Source organism: Amphiura filiformis, chromosome 10, assembly GCF_039555335.1.
Source record: "Amphiura filiformis chromosome 10, Afil_fr2py, whole genome shotgun sequence".
Lineage (NCBI taxonomy): Eukaryota > Metazoa > Echinodermata > Ophiuroidea > Amphilepidida > Amphiuridae > Amphiura > Amphiura filiformis.
This window is the reverse complement of record NC_092637.1, coordinates 55,769,237-55,793,390: the sequence shown is the minus strand read 5'-3', so window position 1 is coordinate 55,793,390 and position 24,154 is coordinate 55,769,237. Positions and strand designations below refer to the sequence as shown.

The 24,154-nt window shown below is 36.5% G+C and overlaps 1 protein-coding gene across 11 annotated transcripts in view; it reads right to left on the bottom strand.

Annotated features, from left to right (window-relative positions):
• The window catches only part of LOC140163044 (uncharacterized), a 101,755-nt gene that overhangs the window by 63,565 nt on the left and 14,036 nt on the right, over positions 1–24,154 (bottom strand). For 10 of the 11 annotated variants that reach the window (XM_072186388.1, XM_072186392.1, XM_072186393.1 and 7 more), the window contains 5 exons: positions 19,414–19,536; positions 18,841–18,963; positions 2,314–2,436; positions 2,034–2,156; positions 551–823 (listed from right to left, as the gene is read on the bottom strand). In XM_072186388.1, the coding sequence (XP_072042489.1) occupies positions 551–823; positions 2,034–2,156; positions 2,314–2,436; positions 18,841–18,963; positions 19,414–19,536 (765 nt within the window). The remainder of the gene's footprint in view (positions 1–550; positions 824–2,033; positions 2,157–2,313; positions 2,437–18,840; positions 18,964–19,413; positions 19,537–24,154) is intronic. The other variant, XM_072186396.1, reaches the window with a different exon arrangement.

Below are 24,154 nucleotides of genomic sequence, written 5' to 3'. Positions count from 1 at the left end.
GGCCAGTAATCAGTATCAGGAGTGCCAAACTCGTAATACTGTTTGAGGTAAACTCTTCTTATCACGTTGATGTTCACGCAAAAGTCTACAGATACCAAGGAAAGTATCTAGTATATAGGTCCTAATCGTTGTGGAACGTGGAATCATGTTTGGTGAACTAACGACGAGACACCATGCTATATCCTGGAAACTGAAAAACATAGTGAGAGCTCACAACCCAGTGAGCAGTGAGCTGTCACTGGGTTTAGCAGTTCTCACGATTTGGAGTATTATACCGTAAAACCTCGTCTAGAGTGCTTCTGATGAAAGCTAAATTAATTCAGACGCCATTGTGGAATTTGAGCAAACAAATAACAGATCCAAGCATATACAAACAAGTATTATTGTAAGACCGATCTATTGTATTGGCATATTTACGCATGTATCGTATTAATATTTAGCTTTCATCAACAACACTATATATGCTTGTAGACGAGGTTTTACGATATTATAGTTTGTTAAAAAATTAGGGTTGGGCTAGGGCATCTAAGCTCTATATTAGTTGTCTTACCGTCACACGAATACTCTATCAGCAGATATTTGAAAGTCCCCACACATGGATCACCAAATACATCATTGCTTGCCAGGATGTCACATGTTTCCTGTCCCTCACATCGTTGTTGAACAACATCCAGTGAATTGTCGGCGGCACAGTCAGCTGTTTGGATAGGCCTATCAGTACAAACACCAAGTGTTTGACGGCCATATAGTGCATATGAAACAGAAATTGTTTGACCAGCGGGACATTCAAGATGAAAGTTAATATGTTCACAGACGTAGTCATCTAAAAAGAGAAATGATAAACGAAAAATATACATTCCCCGTGTTGTGGATATGCAGTTAGTCACAAAAAATTCTGTAATGATATTATCGAAATTTTCGCAATTTTGGTAAAAGCTGAATGACTCAAAACCAACCATAAATAAACGATACTTCAGGAGTGGCTAAGCTGCATACCCCAATATGTGTCCGGTATTGGCAATGTCATAAACAATTAGTTGCTTAAATTTTGGGGCATCATGGTCCGTTATTTAAGGGGAAATTCGAAGATTTTTTAGCCCACAAGAAAGGTGCTATGGTTATCAAACATTCAGACATGGTAGGTTTAAGCCCCAATTGGTCACATTTCAACACCTTCTCCCTTATGACCTCGGATGCCCTCAGGTTTTTTTTTTATATAATCCCTCATATCAATTGGACATATTTCATAATTTGCAAAATTTCAGCTCGATACGTCAAATCACGGTGAAATGCATATCCGGGCACACAGAAATAGATACAAAGTAATACAATATATCGGATACCAAGAAGCATTCACCAAAGAGTATTAAATTTCATCACGATTGTACTATCATTTGAATCAAGCATGGCAGAAGAGGCATTTTGAAGGTATTTCATCGCAGGCCGATAATACCCCCTTTGAACCAAAATCAGTGAATCCCAAATATACAGTGGCTAATGTTAATGCAAGTGACATCACTGTACTAAGAAGGGGTATTTAGAAGGTATTTAGTCTCTGGACGTGATCTCTTGTTGATCTTTGACCCCCAAATTGACACCCTAAATAAATGCTTAGTTCTATGTTAGACAAACCCTATAGACAATGGCTTATGTAAATGCATGTCTGCAAATGGCGTCACAGTGCAATGTTGTTTGGGGACAGGAGAAGAGTTTTGAAGCTAGCGGTAAACTAGCAGCGGTAAACGAAAATTAGCTCAAAATATTGTGTAACCTTTCCATAGGTATCCCAACAACCTTTGACAAGCACTCTCTATAAAAGGTCGAAAGAAAATGGAATACATGAATGCAACAATGACCCAAGTCCATGACCGTAAATTTTGAGAAAACACACGCAAAAGACTTGTTAAATTCACAACATAAAAAATCGAACATGGGTTTTATAGAAGGTAATTAGAGGTGAAAATTTAAATAGAAAATTTTGATACAAATACGCCATTTTTCCACGAATGGAGCTTTGTATAAAATAGACTAACCTGTGCATGTTACTCCATCTCCAATGTAATCGGCATTACATACACATGTGAAGGATCCGTCAGTATTGGAGCAAGCAGCATTTGCGTCACAGTTATCAGTGTCCACAGCACACTCATCGATATCTGTACAGAAATGTATGAAATAATGTATTTTTGTCGAAATTGACTATTACTCTTCTTTAAGAATTAGCTCTTTGACTCACGAGTAGGTGACGGTTATTTGAAATCAAGAATCATGAAATCAATGACGACATGGTATAGTAGTACAGAATATACTAACCTATACATGTTACCCCATCTCCTGTGTAACCGGCATTACATTCACATGTGTAGGATCCGTCGGTATTAGAGCAAGCAGCATTTACGTCACAGTTATCAGTATCCACAGCACACTCATCAATATCTGTACACAAATGTATGAATAAAATTTGTAAAAGGTACTGGTTTAAGCTTTCAAGTTGTGCGTTTATTATTTTGTGAATCACATAAGCCTATATTCCTTCACCCAATGGAATTTGGGGAGCTGCATAAATAATTGGTGGAAGTTACAATCTAAGTGCGGATAGGTTTGCGCCAAGTTCGGCTGCAACCAGCCTAGTTGATGCGATCTGATTGTGATGATCCACCATGGCAGCGAAATTACAGCGCTTTGATCCCTCTTAGATCCGGAAAAGGCGCTATATAAAACACCGAAATTTATTTATTTATTTATTTATATTGGTGATGGACAATTATTATTCTAATAAATATCTCAAAAAAGTAACTAACCCCCTAAAATAATGACCATTATTCAAAAACGGATAATTATATTACAAATCTGTAAAATGCGTTGGAAGCAGAATTTATTTCTGAACATTTTGACACCTCATTTGTATCAATTGACTAAATATTGATGTCACAGCGTACATTTAAATCATTTTGTATTCAGTGTAATGGAAGGAAATCTGTGTAATGATATCCGAGTGTTTTTGTATTGTAAAAATTTGTATGTAAGTGCAACTTTCAAATCTGGACATCACTACATTAAATTGACCGTTGTTTTATGGTTTTCTGGGTTATCGTATTAAATGAGGTGTCAAAATGAGCAGAAATAAAGTCTGCTTCCAACGCATTGCACAGATTTCTAATACAATAGCCCCTTTTTGAAAAATGGCCATTATTACAATATAGCGCATACTTGAAAGCACAAGACGGTAATTGAATTTTGGAAATTATTTCTTCGTAATGGATAAACATTCTATTATCTTAGGTGTCAGGTTATTGAAATTACCCATGATTATGGTTCTGTACAGAAATGTATGAAATAAGATATTTTTGTCGAAATGGACTATTTTTAAGAATCACCACTTTAACTTACGAGTCGGTGAAGATTATTTGAAATCAAGAAAATGGCGACATGGTATAGACTATAGAGGTATAGCATACATTTACTTGTGCATGATACACCATCTCCAGTTTAAAAGAGTTACATACACATGTGAAAGCTCAAATAGTATTCGTACAAGCAGCATTTGTGTCACAGTTATCATTTCGAATATCACATTCATTAAAATCTGTAAAACAATTATGAAATAAGATATTGGTTTTCAAAATGGAGTGTTGAAAGCAATTTTATCGAACAGACACATTTTATTGGGCTATTCCAGATGAATTCCGCACCCCCCCTATGGAAGACATTTGATAAAAGTGCAATTCCGGTTGGAATATGGGAGGAGCTCAAATTCCAGCTGGCATTTTAAGCATAGATTCCGGCAGGAGGTACGGACATTTGGTACAATTCCGGCAGGTCTAAATTATGCATAAAGCAGATAACAAATCAATAAATACATGAGAAGTCATAAAGACCCTATGGAAGATATTGACGTTTTTATAAATTCCGGCTGGAAGATGGACAAAATAGCTCTAATTCCAGCAGCTCCTAATTTCTAGTACCAATGACCCTATGGAAGACATTGGCATTTATGTGAATTCCGGCTGGAATGGGAAAAAATGCTCCCATTCCAGATGGACCCTATGGAAGACATTTGCCTTACTTTCAAATCCGGCTGGAAAATGGGAAAAATGCTCAACTTCCAGTTTGACCCTATGGAAGACATTCGCCTTCCTTTCAAATCCAGCTGGAAAATGGGAAAAATGCTCAAATTCCAGCTGGACCCTATGGAAGACATTCGTCTTCCAATCAAATCCGGCTGGAAAATTGGGAAAATGCTCAAATTCCAGCTGATTCGTTTGAAATTGTTTATATTTAGAACACCAGCATGATCAAACCTATGTAAGGGGTGTGTCATAACAGCACTTTTGGGAATTGTAATAGTGCAGTATGACATCAACACAATGGAAGGCAAAACACCTTTCTTGTTTTAACAATTACGTCATATCTTGCTTGAGTAATTCATTTGTTTTTGTTTTTATAAGTACATATTTAAAAGCAAGAACTGACAGAAAATTAGGTATCAGATTTTTATATTTTCACAGCCTGTGAAAACAATTACTTGTAGGCCTTCTACTCATGAACCACCAACAGTTGCAGGAGCATAGCATTTACGGTAAAAACTGAGCACAGTAAAAATCAAGCTCGGGCTCTGTCCTCGATGTCAGTAGGCCTACCATCGCTAGACTATTTTCTAAGGGTGTGTACAGAGAAATTGCTGGTATTCATAATGTTGAGAGCACCAGCTCAATTATAGCCCCACCTTAGAGGGACCCTGGTGGGGCTCCAGGGCCGCAAAAGCCCCGGCGGGACAGATCAGGCGCGTATTTTTGGGGGCGCCAGCCCCCCGGGGTCAATGTAGGGGGCGGCAAAAACGAAGGGGCGGCGGAAGAAGAAGGGGCGGCAAAAATGAAGGGGGTGGCAAAACGAATTAACAAAGAAAAAAGGGCGCAAAAAATTGAAAAAGCAAAAAAAATTGAGAAGAAATGGTTGCTTTTAGGGCGCTAGCGACTAAGTTCCTTTTTTTTTTTTTTTTTGCTCTTTACTTTTTCAAAAGACCGAGAAAAAAATGGGTCAACCTTTTCGGGCTGTTAAGGAAGGGGCGGCAAAATTGTTTTTTCTTCAGCCCCCCGGGGTTGGGGCGGCCACGGTACGCCACTGCAGATTGACAAGTTTTATGCATCAGAATAGCAGCTGATTTGACACTGTATGATTTACAAAAATTAGGATAGAATAACAGCTCTGATCTTTGACGAAGTTAGATGCTAGGTGTACCAGCCACAATTTGCACGGGGGCAATATTTAAAGTTGTCCGGGTTGACCCTTTCCCAGAATTACTTTTATATACATATGTATGTATACTGGGATGAAATAGAAAATTGTCAAGCTTCGCAACCAATTTCAATACTTATATAAAATGGGCAAAAATGAGGTTTTGGATTGAGCTGAAACAGGGTCTAGATAATTTATATGAACAACTATAATTGTTCATTGTTCATATCTGGCCATGTGTTTTGAACTCGCCACCCTTAGCGTTACATCACAAATATTATGAATTTTTACACCAATCAAGTTTCAAATTAGAATATCTCCACAACTATCAACCCTAAACTAGCAAAAGTATACATTTTTGGAAAGCTGAAGGCAAAAGCAATTTAAATATACACATTTCAACTCATTGTACAGGGTGACCTTGAAGTTATACAGGGTGGAATAAAAAAATCCAAATAAAAAATGGGTCACTTAATGCATTGCTTATTACTAACTTGCAGTTATAAACTGAAAGTAAACAACATTGATTTGGTTAGATGTTAGGGGGTGCCAACTGACTTTGGAAAAAAAAAAAATCACAGCTGTTTGGTAATCTCGGAATACAGGGTGTCCCAAAATATGTTCAAATTTGTTTACAATTCAACATATTTTGAACTGAAACATTTTACCCCTAACCCATACAACAAAAGGAAGTCCATATTTAGATTCCTCGTCAAATTTCCTCTCAGAAAATGTAAACTTTGACTATGATAGGATAAGTAATTAAAAATTTAGGGCAACTTTTAGATTTTGAAGATATCCGCATTGCTTACTACAGTGTTTAATATGAAAACAGGTAGTTTTGCACATAAAAGTTTGCATTTCATAGACTAAACCAATCATAAAGAGTTCAAAATGATTAAAAACAATTAGCAGAATAAATAATCTTTCAAAAGAGCTCTTAACCATGTCTGCAGCCCATATGGATGCAAAGATATGATCAGTTGATTCAACGTGCACACACAAAATCTTTATTTCCCATAGACTTTACAAATACCGCCACCGCCTCATCCGCCACCGCCTCATCCGCCACCGCCTCATCCGCCACCGCCACATCCCCCACCTCGGTCATTCTGAACTCAAACAACTCTAACTCCACTATCTTAGCTGATAAACAATTCTGTTAGGGCACACATTTAGCTACAACATGACACCAAACACACTTCAATACCTTTTGTTTAAGCAGAGATATAACAATTTGAACGAGTCTCGATTTGGAAAAGCGTAACAAAACCACCATTTTTTGGTGGCGAGTTCAAAACGCGTGGCCATCTGGAGATGGCACTCGCTAGATATACTGTAGAAAGCTTGGCCCTCTGAAAAGGACTTCTCTAGGGAAAGATCAAACTTACTCATGTTTACCGACCAAGAGTACCAAGTAATTCCAAATAGTAACAACTATTGTTTATCTGGTTCAAAATTATAGTTTTCACCCCAACTTCCTCCCTCGATCTCTCTCTCTCGCCCTCTCATACACCTCATCTCTCATCCTCTCTTCCTTATCACCTTTTCTTACCCTTCCCCATTTTTCTTTCCTTCCATCTTCACTGAGCTCTCCCCTCCCCTTCTCTCTCTCTCTCTTTAGGAATCACCAGGGGTATCCTACAAGGTGAATTATTTGCGTCAAATTCCAATATTTCATGTTTTGTATATGATAAAATAACTGCTACATAATATTATCAATTTGGTACGATTACAACCTAAACATGCTAAAAGTGTTCATACTCTATTTCAAAAAATTAATCTACCAGATAGAGGGTGGGATGTTGATGCCACTATACTATAGTATACTTAGGCCCAAAAATTGTTTGGTGTAATTTTACCTACAATCCCAGACAAAATTGTTGTAACACTTTGACATGGGATTTCAAATGTGCCCCTTCAATGTTGCAACAGGTCTGTTGATTTGGTCATGAACCCTAGAAAAACCAAATATTGATTGGTGGGCAAGAGGTAGGCAATGGCGTAGCTAGGGGTGGGCAGGGTGGGCGACTCGCCCTGGGGGCACATCATCAATATTTGGTGCGTGTGTTCCCCCGGCATTTTGAGGTGGTCTTTGGAAGCTAATGGGGTACCAGAAAAGGGGCTCTTTCTTTCGGAGAGCCTACGAGTGGTAAAAATGAAGGGTCTTTCTTGGTTTCTGGTTGAAAATTGCATTGAAAAAAAAAACAGAAATGGGAGGAATGAGCAATTTAAGGGTCTTTTAGAGCTAAAATTATCAAAATCAAGGGTATATTTCAGTGCTCTATTTTGGAAAAATGCGAGGGGTCTTTGGAAGCTGCACTGTCCAAAACCAGAGGTCTTTTCGGGGAGCACACCTGTATGGTAATTTGTGTTAAAGCTCATGGGTTTTAGGCATATTTATACCATGAGGACATTTGTGAACATTTTGCCATGTAAAAAACGAAAAGGCCTATTAAACTAACTTTGATTTTAGAATTATCTGAAAGTGAATCAAAAATGCATACAAGACGAAACAACTTTTTACGCTTCACCTTCTGTTATACATTCTGCCATTTGCAACATTGAAATATTTTGTTCAATCAGCCAATGTGTAATGTTGTTAAAGGTGAACCTCATTGAAAATAAAGTTATATATCAATGGAAAGCTTATGATGTCAGGATATTAAAAATTATTTTTCCGATTTTTTGATTGCTAATAAAGCTGAAAAATTAAAAAATGATTGAATTTTTGGTCTTTTTTAAGGCGCCCAAAAAGCACCCAAATCAATCGTCTATGACCTTGGGAATGCTCGTGACGTAAGCTCAGGGTTCGCAGTCACGTGATCCTACTCGGAAACATGTAAACAAGACTTTGCAAGCTGCCCGGCAAGTCTGATTTTCACAATAAAGCTTGAAATTAGAGGAATCTTCAAATTGATGGTTCCTTCTATATATATTAGAAATAATAGAATTATTGTCAACACATAAATTTTCCGTACATTTTTGACAAAATCAGTCATAACTGGCTAAATATAACTGGGTAATTGAGTTTGAATTTCGCGCTGGGATCAATCCCATGCGCAAATGCTGCTACCGTTCATGTCATGGACTGAATAAACATGATCGAATAACAAATTAAATAGTTGTTTGTGACATTCCCTATATATTCTTGATTAATTTTAAAATGTCTGATTTAAAAAAATATCGTCTTGCAGTAATTAAAAAATTAATAAAAAACCGCCGATTTCATCAAATCCAGCCCACAAAAGGTTTTCATATGTAGCGTATTGCGGTAATACATTCTTTCCACACAATCGCGATTGAAAGAAACAGATACTCGGGCAGATACTTTATTATAAAATAAATACAATTTAGGCTTAGTATGCCGTTATTTGATGGAATTCTGAAATCTGAATAAAATTAAAATATTGTCACTTGTGTCATGATTCTTTAATGATAGTACAATCAGTGTACGGTACTGAAAAAGTGAAACATTCATGTTTTATGGATTACCGAACACGATGCGTAAATTGCTGCTGAATTGCAGGGACGGATATGCACAAACACAGCGACTCGCTTCGGGGCTTCGTCCTCCGTGTTTCATGGGGTGTTTCAGCAGATTTTATCAATCGTTCCCTTATATTTGGAACATTTACAGTAATAAATTTTGCTGATGAAGTAGCAATAAGTTGGAAATATCAGAATGTGAATATCAAATCGGTCATTTTGTCTGCAAGTTCAGTACAGTCGCGGATACTGAACACTCGGCGTAGTGAGACTCAGTCAGTCACTGAGCTCATCCCGTATGTATCTATACGAGTTCGCCTATCATACATGACCGGCCATGACTGGTTGTAAAGCTAAGAAATAATTAAAAATCCTGTACATGTACCTTATTCTATTCCTTCATTTTCTCATTGTGATAAGTTCATCTCAACTTGGTGTGACGATCTGTACTGGTAGCACTAGCAGTTATTTTTTTGTAATCTGTTTTCATTCCGGTTCTTCGGCGAATCTTCGCTCTTCGTGCTTTACTGTAATATTCCCTATCATATCGTGGATGGCTTGGCCTCTCCTAAATCACCCCGGCCAGCACTTCCCATTTTTAAATCCACACACTTTATTCAGGAACTTCATTCTTAATTTGATCATGATATTTCCTTCATGTTATTCTTATTTTATTGAAGATATTTTTCATGTAAAGTAAGTTGACAATGACTGAATTCGTGCATTGGCCCGATGCATGCCACAGTAATACACGGACATTGTGTTTACAATCAAACCCGGAAGTAACTGTGTGTCCCTGGGCTGACGTCATCAACGAAAGCGCCCAATTTGAACGATTTCGTTTTGTAATTTAGGGGGGGGTGCCAATATCCAATCTTTGCATGGAGATTATGTCTAGCCTGGTACGCTATGCAAATAAAAAATATTCTTTTCTGATTCCTGACATCATAAGCTTTCCATTGATATATAACTTTATTTTCAATGAGGTTCACCTTTAACTTGACAGAATTTCATCATACTATTTCCCCTTTCTCTCATTCCTTCCTGAGTTCAAGTACATTCATTGAAATTACTCCCAGAAATTACTCCCCATATTACTCCCCCTTCCCTTCCATAAATTTCCCATGCCTTCTTCATATTCTTTAACTCCTTCCACTTTCTCAATTCCTCCCTTTAATACTTCCCCCCTCAAATTACTTCCCCTTCCCAAAGTTTCCTTTCCTTCTTCATTTCCTTCCCCTTTCAATCCTCCCCTTTCCTTGCTTACAAAATTGCTTCTCTGATTGCTTCCCCACAATATGAAAGGTACTTTCTTCCCTTTTGTTTTTTATTCAACTCCCTTCTTTTCATTTTTATTTGTTGTTTCCTTTCTCTTGCCTTTCCTTCCCTCTTGACCCTTTCTTTCCTTGGGTCTCTCTTCCTTTTCTATCATTTCCTTTCCCTTCTTTCCCCCCAGAGTTTCAGTACCGGGGGGGGGGGGCACTTAACACAAATTATCATCATGATACAGTTAACAGAAAAACCTCAACCTACCTACCATAATTTGTTTGAATGTTTCACCAATGAAACAATTTCGCATGCTTTATGACCTCATTAATAATTTGGTATCAAGAGGAAGCTTGTAGGCCTACTTCAGTAACATTTTAGGCTTGAGAGATATTTTTATATAAATACAGCATGATTCGGTATGCAATGGAGTTTGTGGGTAAAATCATAACCATGTAGGTGCATACAACATGTACAATGGAATGTCTTGTTACAGGTAACACGCATACATGTATGCCATTATTATCCTGATGTGCCATAATGTGCATAAAACAAGTTGCAAGAGGAAGGAAGATGAACCCAACTTGATCAATTTTGCATATAGTTTAAAGAATTTTTGTCAAAAAGTAGTCCGATAACCTTTAAATATGTTACCATTTTAAAATAAATAATAACCAGAATATAAATGTGAAAATCACAAAATTCTATGAACTATTTTTTTTAGTAATGAAGAGTTTTAAGGTTACCAATTTTTTGTGTACAGTAAAGAGTGCCGGCGAATTCACTTTATCATAATAAAACACAATTTCAACAAATCAAAGACGCCTTGGAGTAAAAATTGTAGCGTAATGATTTAATGAATGACTGACATAAATTTAATCAATGAAAACAAAAATTGTCAAAACAAAAAATGGTTCAAAGGTCCTTCCATGCTTTTTTTTAATAGTCAAGACTGCTTTTACCAGTGCTTACTATTGTTATATTAATGCTATTTCAGGTATACATGTTCCAAACACTCCATAAAACTAAGAATAAGATCAGTATTTCTTTTCACAAATTGTAAGTTTTACTGTAAGATATGACCGCTTTTAATTTTGAGCCAAACAACTGAGCTAGGTAAACCAAAGTAATTTGCAATTTACTTCCTTCCTTTGATGTGTTATGACCATCCCGTATACCATTATACGTACGGTGTTATCAACATCACATAATATACGTTCGACTGATTTTTTGATCGTGTGAATAAAACGATGAGACACATGCAATGCATGTTTTATTAAAGATATCGGATTTTGTCACAAATACAGTATTATTTTTGAAGGATATTATTAGTCCATTTTAATGTACATTACAATTGTGTAAAAATTTGAATTTTGACAAAACTTAAAGCTAAACCCTCCTCAGCAACTTAGGCTTTAAAAGTTTATAAGTATAGAAATTTTAAAATGCATCTATTTTTAGAAAGTATAAATCTATACCGAAGAATTACACTGTGAGATCAGATTTGTATCAAGGATTTCAAATTTGAGAAAATTACCAAAACACATGTTTTTACCTCAATTTTTGATGACAATAATGTTAAACTTAAAGAAACAGTTTCATTTTCAAAAAGAAGGGATATAATATTAGGGACCATTCACAAACACTTGTAAGGGGGGGCCTGATGCAAAAAAATGTCAGGGCCCCGGTCCCCTTTTTGACATGAAAATTATGGGTCAACCCCATAGAAAAGCATATAAACTTAATTTTCCAGGAAAATTTGTGGTCATTTTTTCAGACCCCCCCTTAGGAGGGTCAAAAATTTTCAGGGCCCCCCGCCTTTTTGCATCAGGCCCTCCCCTAACAAGTGTTTGTGAACGGTTCCTTAGTGAAATCTTATTCAATTTTTGTAAATTTGCCACATTTTTCACGATTGAAAAAAAACACGTTGACAGCACTAAGTGAAAATTAATTTTGCCATCACTTCAGCAAAAAAAGATGCATCAGGTGTACTGCATAGTTTTAGTTAGAAAGATATTTTGAAAAATGAGGAAATATTCCCTAGATGTTATGCGCATCAGGAGCATAGCTACATTGAGGCTATATAAAATGGAAGCTTGATATGGTGAATCTCAAAAGATTTAAAAAAACCTTTCTGGAATTGAGTCTCCTCAAGATAAAGAAAAAACATAACATAACATAACTTGGGATTTTTTTTGTTATGATATGTACCAAAAAAAAATTGCCAAACATTTCACATAAATTCACCAAATCTGTATTTAAAAGTTAGGTTCCTTGATGTCTTGCGTGAATAATTACAAAGCTATGGCACTTTTACCTTATGCATGTCTGAGAGTCACAGCTGCCTTTTGGGGCTTCATTTTCAAAGATTTTCAGCCTTTTTTCCAACTTTAATTTTGTACAAACATGCGAAATAACTTCTCAAGGAGGGAAAACCCCTGTATGTATGGATAAAAAGCAGTCATCTTTCCTTTTTGGACACTTGTACATTTTTTTTTTTTTTTGCAAACAATAGTGATAATGGTCCAACAAATGGGCTTTGGGGCTTCACTAATATTTTGAACTTACAAATTTGCTAACTTCTGAGGGAGGGGACACAAACACTACCCCATTAGAAAGTTTCAGTTGGACAACAGCAACATAATATATAATTCAGGTCTCAGGATCCAGCCATGATCCAGCCCAGCAGGTTCACATATCACTTGTCAATTTACTCCCCACTTACATAAACATGGATTTTTTAATAGGTCAATCATGGACAGTATAATGTCCTGATGAGGTCATGGTAGTAGCACACAGGTTGTGCCCTTGAGTAAATGTGTGAACATGGCCTGGGATCTTGATGTGAAGTTTGGTCGTTTTTGTACTATAAATACAATATGAACCAAATATACACTATGTAACATTCATTTGTTATCATTGGTTATAATAAAGGCTGCAAATAATATGATAAGGATAATATTTTTATATTTATGTACTAGAGGACAATATAAAAATGTGATGAATACACCTGGACAGTATTAAAAGGAGGCTCCAAGAAATGAAGTTGGACAGTGTAGAAGTTAAAGTTACGAGAATCATTTATAATATTGAGAATTTATATATCTGTGATTCTCGTCGAATTTGAGGTTCTGTAAACAATTCATTCTTGTCGGTTTAAATTTCAATGAAAGTCTAAAAATGGACATTATTTTTGTTTTTAAAGTTATGACGAGAGCCGACTTCTCCGTAGTCCACTTGCCCATTTTGCATACTCTGGCTATTAAAACGCCGATTTGTATTAATTTGTGTGCAATTGATAGATTTTCACATCTGATATTTTCAGTCACCATACTCCCTCTGTTTGTTAGCTTCCTAGACTTCTCCGTAGTCCACTTGCCCATTTTGCATACTCTGGCTATTACATTTAAGCATAAAACGCTGATTTGTATTAATTTGTGTGCAATTGATAAGATTTTCAGATCTGATATTTTCAGTCACCGTACTCCCTCTGTTTGTTAGCTTCCCAAGTGGACTCGGGCTTTCGCGATCAATAAACTGGTAGATTCCAAAATCAGAATTGTTCAATATTAAGTGAGCAATTATAATTATGCAAGATATGTTGCATTCAATATAACTTTTTTGTCACTAATTATCTAATTATATAAACTCTTTATCATGTTTATGACCATTTTTCTATTGAACACTTTAATTCTAGTAAACATCAGTATAATTTTGAGTTCAACGGAATGCGTTCATCATGATTAAATAATAACATATTTTTTTAATCAAAATTCGACTATGGCATAGTCTATAACGAGAGGAGAATAAATAGAATTACAGTATGTCTTTGTTTACCTTTTTACCTAAAAAGTCGTGGCAAAGTATATCAAACACTGACATCTTAAACGCTGAGAAATTTCTTATTATTAAATAAATGAACAGCAGTTTCATCTATATAGAGTGATAACATGCAAATACATACATGTACAAGCAAATCTAAATTTAAGTATTTGCAATATGCATATTATTAATTATTAATTAATCTAAATCTAAAAACACAGATCAACATCAATCCAGTCATGTTTGATAGTTTTTGGAACTAAAGCCCCTGGGCAGGGACAACTCAAACCTATTTTGTGATGGTGTAAAATATTTGATGTAAAGACAAGTGAAGTAATTTCATTTCCCACATTTTATTTTTTGTTTAGTTAATATATAATTATAGGTAAACTTTTTTTAAAAGGTACTTCATTTTTACCGGGTTTACTTTATTAAGTATATTGTGTGAAAATAGTTAATCGTGTAAAACATTTTATCACAATATCATTCAGAACATAGACATACTGTTGCACATTACACAAACTGTGCACAAACACTATGTGTGCTTGAACATACTACCATGCCATCATAATTAAATTTGACATGTGCACTGTAATGTTTTGAAGTCATGATGCCAATTATGTCCTTGGTAAATTGGTCTAGAATAAATAGTAGTATCACTATGGACCACAGTGGCCTCATCCCAATGGCATAATTCAATAACCTCAATTAAACAATCATAGTCTAATAGTGGAAAATTTGACCTCAAGTTGTAGAGTATGAGTTTTAATACTCAAATTTCAAAGGTCATTCAATGAATGTACAAATGTATTGGGGTTAAAGAACTGTGCCCCTGATATATATAAGCATGTTGTGGATCCTAGTATATAAGCAGATAAGCATAGAAGGCAAAAAAAGTTGTTTGATTGTCCTCATCCTACCAACCCTTATTTGAAAAATCTGGAAAAAACATCTTTTTTTCTTTTTTTTAAAGTTTTACTACATAAAAGAATACAGACCCTTATTTCGAAATTCCAGAAATTTTTTTTTTTCCCAAATTTTGTGACATCCTAAAAAGTTTCTTCACACTTCTAAAGTGTTTTAAAACATGAGACGAGATGAGTGAAGTGGTATACATGGTATACAGTTGAGAAATATCCCAACTTGAACTTACAGTTACAGTTCATTAGGTAAATATGTTTAAGGAAAGATATGGACAATCAAACATGTTTTTTTCTGGCCTAAGCGACGAACAATTAGATATGGGGTGGGGTGGGGCTAGGGGAGTTTTTAGAAACAAACAATCTTGCTGCACCAGCTATAAAGGAAAAAAATCGCTGCACCAAGCAGAAGAAAAAAAATCTTGCTTTAAAAGTTCCATGAGACTGGGGAAATCTTACCAAAAAGGTCAAAATATAAAAGTTGATACAAAATTTTCAAAAAGTCATCAAAGTTTTTTAATTCTTTGAAAAATTTGAAGAAATCATGAAGAAACTGGGTCATTCAGTGAGAGATTATCATAAAGTTGTCAAAAATTATTTTTAAAAAGGGGGGTCTTTTGGTGACAGGAAAACAAAAAGGGGGTCATGATTGGGTGAGAGGAAGTTCAGTAAAACAAAAATGATGGTCATTGGGTGAGATGGAGTTGCAAAATGGGGGTAAAGGTGGCTGTACATCTCCGTCACACATTTTTGGTGAGACTTTATTTTTTGAAATAAATAGGAAACAATCAAAAACATTGATGACATCCTATTAAATTAACTATTTTTTTTGGGGGGACCTGGGGGTCACTGCCATTGTGGCCTGTACACCATCCGCGATAATCGACTTTTGAAAAGCTCCCTAAACAAGGATTTAACCCTTGGCTAAAACGATACCCTAAACAAATTTCATACCCTAAATTTCATTTCCAGCGTATTTAGCAATTGCAATTTTGCTACCCTTTTTTTTTTTTTTTCATGTTTTTGACACCCTAAACACGATACGCGCGTATCGTGCCTTTCCACGAAAAACGACCCTTTTTACGCGTTTTCATTATCGCGGATGGTGTACAGACTACAATGGGAGTGACCCCCGGGGGGGGGGAGCAGTAAAAACACTCAATTTTAATGTTTGTAAAAAATGTAAGCATTTCATGGCTACATGTATGTCTCTTGACATAGGCCCTACACTTTGTTTTGAGGGAACAACCCAAAAGATCGATGAAGTCTTATACAATTAGTTTTTGATTCTCGACTGTGGGGGAGGGCATACCATATGGCAAAAAATGGGGGTGGCAAAAACAGGAAGAGAAAAGGAAAGAAACAAAGAAGGCAGTCTAAGTACGCCACTGAGAATGTTGTATTTGTTATTTTTGTTTGCACTAGCATGACTATGTTTTCCTCATTTCTTTGGTTGAGCTTGGGAAAAAATATAAGAAAAAAATCAGTGAATAGGCCTACATGAAAGATTAAATTCTGGAGATCTGTGAATATACAGAAGAACAATATGTTAGAAAGAACAAAAATAATCACAATAAACTTGAGAAATATTTGAATGTGAATTTCACGTATACATATAACATTACATTGTAAAATAGTACATTGAAGTGTACTACAATGATATGCACTGATAACAAAATATTAAATTAAACAGCACTGAAAATTTAAGTATAAAAACTAGTGGCAAATCTAATTAATAGATGAACGCAGTAGCAAATAACTCCAAACAACAAGCTGGAGAGGTATATTCGTTTCAGCTCAGAGCAACTAAAAAAACTTCAATAAAAAGGCAAGTTCATTACCATAAAATTTTACAGCTAGTAAGAATCGTCTGGTTTCAAATTGTCCGATCTCCAATAAATGATGAATGGTGGATTTTGTTCTCAACTTTTGATATAAAAATATTTGATCATGGTGTTGAATTTCAAGTTTCTTTTTTTTTTTTTTTTTTGTTAGTTCCATGCATTTTGCTTTTTTACATGTAAATCTATTAGCAACAAAGAATGGGAATTAAGAAAAAATAATAAGGTCTAAAATCAGTAAACCAGTGAAAATAAAAATGTCGCAAGCTCATTAGCTCATGAGCCTACACAAAGCTAAAATGATAGCCAGTTGAAAATCATAAGAGTGAATGTGCTGTGGTATATATAAAAGCATAGCTTCTGTACAATGTAGAAGACACAAAACTCCAACAGTACTTGCTATGCATATAGTGGACCAACTGGTCAAGGTTATCATAGATCAGACATGGTCTATGGGGTTATGTAATAGTGTGTCTCGGTTTACACCTCACCATGTTCACTGGTGTGGGTCTTTTCTATTTATAAATAATATTATAAAGTGTAAATTTATGTGGCATTATATTTTTGCAAATTTCTGTTCTTGAAACCAAAAGGCTTCTTCATTTTCAGAGTGCAAGCACATTTATAACTAAAATTACACTGAACAAATGGAACAAAAACATGTTTTGGGGGTTTGTTTTGTTTTGACTAGTTTTAAAATTTCTTTTAAAAATAATATTAAAAGTTAATTAATTATTAATTAAGTCATTAAACTTATTTATGCCTTCATTTATTATTTTATGATTTTCATTTAATTTTATAAGCCTATGTATTTTTATTTTTAAACATACTCAGCCCTATACCATCCCGGGTATACTATGCACCATATATACTGCGCTGATCAATGGTCTGCGACAGGATGTGTTTATACAATGCCAGTGAAATTTCAGTATAAAAAATCCCAAGAAGCTAGCTAAATCAGCTTTTAGCTTTTTGGAACACATTCATGGGGCCCCTTTTAAATAAAATACTCTAAAAAGGCTTAGGAAAACAGTATGGAAATGCTTTAATATGCTAATTTTCCTGCTCTCTGCACTCGCAACGTATATCTAGACCATAATAAGGTTTGCCAATTGATCCAAAACATGTGGCATATGCAAAGGCGGGGGCAAAGATTTTTTGGCGGGCCGAGCAGAGGGGGCAAGCAATTTTTGGCAGGCCGAGTCCGAGAAGGGGGGTCAAGCATTTTTTGGCAGGCCATTCAGAAATTTTATCGGGGGGAGGGGGCTCATAATTATTGCACAGTCCCTTAATACTGCAACACCTAGTCATCTCATTTTGAAGTACCCCCCGGTCAAAATCATAATCACGGTCCATTCAGATCAGATGAGTCTATTAAATCAAACTATAGTAATTTAAGTAGGTAAATTGTATCAATTTCGACTGGGTGCTGAGGTTTGAAAATATTTAGCTGTAGTAAATTTTTGATATCCAAATTCGAACATCAAAATTCCAGCAGATAAATCAATAAATTGTACAAATTCCGGTTTTGTCTTCCATAGGGGTTTTGCTAGGGTTGAATTCCGGCTGTCCATTTTGGATGTGTCTAAATTGTAGTATCAAAATTCCAGCAGGTAAATAAAAATATTGTACCAATTCCAGCTGTGTCTTCCATACGGGTTTTGCTGAGGGTGAATTCTGGCTGTCTATTTCACCCCTACTTTTTGATGTGTCTAAATTGATATATCAAAATTCCAGCAGGTAAATTTGTAAATTGTACAAATTCCGGTTGTGTCTTCCATGGGGTTTTGCTGAGGGGTGAATTCCGGCTGTTGATTTGACCCCTAATTCCAGAAGTGTCTTCCATAGGGGGGGTGCGGAATTCATCTGGAATAGCCCATTGGAACTCAAAGGAATGCCTGAAATGCCACGAGGTTGCTTGATGACCCGATCCCAAACATGTAACAGATTACGGTTTACGGTTGTTTAGCTCGTACCCATACTGCTCTTCGATTGACCTTGGCTGACCCTAAATCGTCCACCCAGCAGAAGGCCAAAAGTATTGGCCGCAACGTCGGTGATAACATCTAACCAAAAAGTGCGTTTTTCTGGTTGACAAGATTTAATTAATCACAATTTGAACAAATCCCAGTATACAAATTGCAGCATATGTATGATATCGAATGAAAAACATCTTGCTCTAATTGAAGACCTGAGCGCAAGAAGACCGTAAGTCCACTTGGCTCCGCAACATGTATACACTAATGTCACGTATAGAATAGACTAACCTGTGCATGTTGTTCCATCTCCATCGTAACCGGTATCACATACACATGTGAAGGATCCGTCGATATTAGAGCAAGCAGCATTTGCGTCACAGTTATCAGTATCCATAGCACATTCGTCAATATCTGTAGAAGAATATATGGAATAAGAATTAGCACTTTGACCCACAAGTAGGTGACGATTATTTGAAATGACGAAAATGGTGACATGGTGAGGTGGTACAGAATAGGTTGACCTGAGCATGTTACTCAGTTAACTCGGTTAACCGGTACCACATACACATGTGAAGGATCCGTCGAAATTAGAGCAAGCAGCATTTTGGCCACAGTTATGAGTACCTGTAGCACATTCATCAACATCAGTACAAAAATGTATGAAATGAGACATTGGTTAGCATTTTCGGTACATAGGGATACAAAACTTGATCGGTGGTTGGTCTGATACAGGCTGAAATTTGTGTATTAATGATATCTTCAATACTAGACCAGATGATCCGCTAAATTAATCCAAATGCCCGGAAGTATTTGGAATGGGGTCAGGCCCATCCCCAAGCCTCCCAGATTGAATAGACTAACCTCTGCATGATATTCCATCTCCAGTGAAACCGGCATTACATGTACATGTGAAAGATTCGACGGTGTTGGTACAAGCAGCATTTGGGTCACAGTTATCAGTACCTGCCGCACATTCATCAATATCTGTACAAAAATATATGAAATAAGGCATTTTTGGAAATTTACTATTGAGAGTAATTATTAATTGTCTTTGTCAAGACAAGCATAGGTTGGAATTTTCGGTACATGGGGATGCAAGACTCCAGAAAAGTAATTGGTGGTTAGTCTGATAAAGGTTCAAAAACTGGGTATTACTGATATCTTCAATACAAGAGCAGATGTTCCGCTTAATTAATCCAAATGCCCGGGAGTATTTTGAAGGGCAGGGGTCCGACCCATTCCCATGCCTCCCAAATTGAATGGTAATATAAACCCAACCCAGAAACTATCGAAACGATTATAGATGGTCTGATATATCCGGAACTGAAATATGTAGCAAAAACTTATTTAATGTATATAAAGCACAGCTTTCTTCTGCGTACTTTGATACCTCTTTTGTTGCTCTACGATATCATTTGGTCGAGTTATGGGCGCTTGAGTGACTTCAAGTCGGATTTGGAAAGTTGCACTTGGCTCCTATTCAAGCCAAATGGGTTGTACTGTGACCAAACCATCTTGTTCAGAGCATGCGACGACGAATCCAGGCAGTGATAGACAGTGATGGTGGGCACACCAAGTATTGAGATGTCAGCAGGAAGAGTTCATGAGATAAAGAAATAAGTAAAGGGTAGCAAGTATTGAAGTTGGAAGTCGAAGGAGTAAAATAAAGTAAAGTTCATGGTTAAGTAAACAGAGCACATCGGTGTCCTTTGTCTTGATTTGGGGCTAGAAATATACTCAGACGCATTTGGCTTGAATAGGAGCTAACTGCAACTTTCAAAATCCGACTTGAAGCCACTCAAGTGCCCATAACTCGACCATATGATATCGTGGAGTAACAAAAGAGGTATCAAAATGCGCAGGAGAAAGCTGTGCTTTATATACATTAAATAAGTTTTTGCTATATATTTCAGTTCCCGATATACCTGACCATCTATAATCGTTTCAATACTTTCTGGGTTGAGTTTAGTACAGAATACACTAACAAAACTTTATAAAAAATATTATACATAAATGGATACAACAACTCGGACTGTATTCATTGAATTGTTTAACAATCGGGTGCCATACTTCCTGCCATACTCATTGTAAAAGTTGATATTGCCATAGCAGTAATTGTGCACCATACTCACGATGACGTTCTGACAACACTGGCAACGACCAAACTGAAAACAAGGTTAGCTGTATGAACTGCACTTGGACGAAATTCCCTCAGAAAGTGGATTTCTAACTTTAAAATCATCATTAGAAATTGAACTAGAAAAAAATATTAGCCAGTGTCTTGAGCTATGTTTTCATGATTGTTCATGTTTTTAAAGTAGAATGCATTAGAAGGGGTTCAAGGGGAGTAAGCTCACAGAAGTTGCACACGCCATGCAGAATAAAATTGAACAGAATGTTCTACTTTTGTGCTTGTAAATTGCACTCCATTATATGTAGCTAGAAAGGTAGACTTATTCTATTTCTTTCTAGAGATGATTATAGAAAACACATCACAAAGTTTAGCCGCTGCCTCAAACCTTAGCCTTGGCATTCATCTACCGGGAGCCTAATGTCAGTCTCCGCTGTAGCTTCAGGTCTCTGAATATATGTGGGGAAGAATTAATTCTTGAATATATAAATCCATTCATCCGTTGAATCCATTGATAATAATAATAATAATAATAATAACAATAATAATAATAATAATAATAATAATAATAATAATAATAATAATAATAATAATAATAATAATAATAATAATAATAATAATAATAATAATAATAATAATAATAAAATAATAATAATAATAATAATAATAATATTAATAATAATAATAATAATAATATAAACTAACGCCCCTTGTTTTAAAATTAATACAATGCAACAAAACCTGGAAACCCACGGGAACGATAAAACCTTTGTCCTGCTTTATTTTGATTTTTCTTCGCGATTAAAACTGTACAAACGTGCAATTTTGGCCAGGAAAGCCTGAAATATGGTATCAACTGCAGGGCCTGACCGAACGGACCCTTAATACGTAAATCTGTTTTGCAGCTATTTGTATTGATTTGAAGTAAGCGCGAAGATAATGTTGGGTTTGACCTTGTACAGTGCTGGCATGATAACCATTGATCGCTGTAAACTGCAACTTTTAAATTCGGTTATTCTTCTTTAAAAGCACTACTGTGTTGTTAATATTGAATAACATTTGCCCAATGGGGTATCAAAACGCGCGTAAATAAATCATCATTCTCGCTATGTTAAATATTTTGAAGACCATCATTAGTTCTGAAGTTATAGGGGTATGGTATGGTGGCGCTCTACTAGATCAGCTGCACTTTCACTTCGCTCCGATTATACAAGCATTTCACTGCAGTTTTAACTATTTTGTGGACAATATTATAACTTTTTATGAACTTGTGAGTAATATGTGACCAGTTTGAACTTCTTTGTGATAATTTTGAATTGCGTCTTGTCTAGTATTTTTCGATATTTTCTTCGGTTCGTGCATCACTGTATTTACGTACTGTTGAATTCGTCAGCCATGTACTGTAGGCCTACTTAGTGTTTTCATGATGTGTCGTCTAACATATTCGAAGGACACCTTGTTATCTATCCGAAAAGGTGTGATAAACTCTATTGAACCAAAAGCATTCACCCCAGACAAGTGGAATGAACTAAAACGATTGAACGTTGTTAGAAAAACAAAGCGTGGGCGACGAGGTGGAAAGCGTTTAAGACGCGATTGTTACTAATCGATTACCATCTCAGCAGTTTCTTGGAAATGAGAGTGCCACCAAAACAATAAATCCTCACAACTTGATTCGTGTCAAAAAGTGCAATTCAAATACACCCTCTGCAAAGTTCGCTGTTTGGAATGGCCAATAAATTAGGGGGCGTAAGAAAGCTTCCGCAATAATTGATCTTGTGATGTCCGAACATCTGGACATTTTAGCGATAACTGAGAGTTGGCTAACTGGCGATGAAAGAGATAATCGAATTCTTTCTGACTTGAAAAATGCTCTTCCTGACTATGTTATGCATCATGTTCCGCGCCCGAAACGGGGTGGTGGTGTTGCAGTGCTCTTGCGCAGAGGATTTGACATCGTTATCAACCCGTCTTTTCTCGCTAAATCTTTCGAACAAATGGACGTGACAATTTCGTCGAAATCTTCATCCATAAGGCTATACGTCATTTATCGACCCTATCCATCCAAGGTTAACAAGTTCACAGCGAAGATGTTCTTCGATGAATTTTCTGCATTTGTGGAGACATGTACATCCCTTGCTATTCCATTTGTAGTAGCGGGCGATTTCAACTTCCATATGGACGTTCTGGATGATCGCGAAGCTATAATCTTTCGTGAACTTCTTGATTCTGCTTCATTTGATCAGCATGTAGACAAACCTACACATCGCTGCGGTCATACGCTAGATTTGGTGATTACGCGCAGCTCCGATTCCATCATTTCTGATTTGACAATTGATGATACACTTCCATCAGATCATTTTGCTGTCATTTGCAAGCTTGCTGTGTCACGTCCACCTGTCACCAAACATCAGTTTCGCTTTCGCAAACTACGTGACATCGATATCAATGCATTTAATAATGACATCGCTGCTTCGTCTCTTGTGACTGATCCAGCCTATGACGTTGAGTCCCTCAGTACTCAATTTGACAATGTCATGTCTGACTTGTTAGATTGTCATGCTCCGGAGGTTTCTAGAAGCGTTTCATTGCGACCTCATGCCCCCTGGGATGATGAGGCGCTCCGTAAAGAAAAGCAGGAACGTCGTCGCTGTGAGCGTCAGTTTTGTAAATCTGGACTTGAAGTACACAGACAAACCTATCGTGATCAGTGCAAGAAATACTCAGCTAAGCTAGAAGAAGCAAAATCTAACTACCATAAATTGCAACTGAAGGACTGCGACCAAAAACAGTGTGTTTCGACAGGTTGACAAAATGTGTTCGACTGGCTCCAACAGAACTCTTCCCTCCCATGACAGCACTGAAAAGCTGGCAAATGACTTCGCGGAGTTTTTTGCGGATAAGATCCGGAAAGTTAGAGATAAGCTTGACAACATCACTCTGCAACCATCCATGCCTTCTGAACAAAACCATACCTCAACTTTCAGTAATTTCTGCGAGGTATCTGAAGAGACTATCCATCGTATCATCATGAAATAACCATCGTCGACATGCTCGCTGGACTCAATTCCAACTTCGCTCCTAAAAGAATGCCTTCCTGAGTTACTTCCATCGATTACTAAAATTGTCAATCGTTCGCTCCTATCTGGCATCTTTCCTGCATCATACAAGGTTTCTAGTGTAACTCCCTTGATCAAGAAACCTGGACTGGACGTTAATATACTGAACAACTACAGGCCTATCTCCAACCTGAAGTTTATCTCAAAGGTTGTTGAGAGGGCGGCGTCAGCCCAGCTTCAAGAATACATGCTTGATAACGAACTGTATGGTAGTAGACAATCAGCGTATCGCAAGCATTTCAGCACGGAGACTGCTCTAGTGCGAGTACAGAACGATATATTGCGTGCTGTTGACCAGCGTTCTGATGTTGTGCTTGTTCTACTCGATCTCTCGGCCGCCTTTGATACAGTC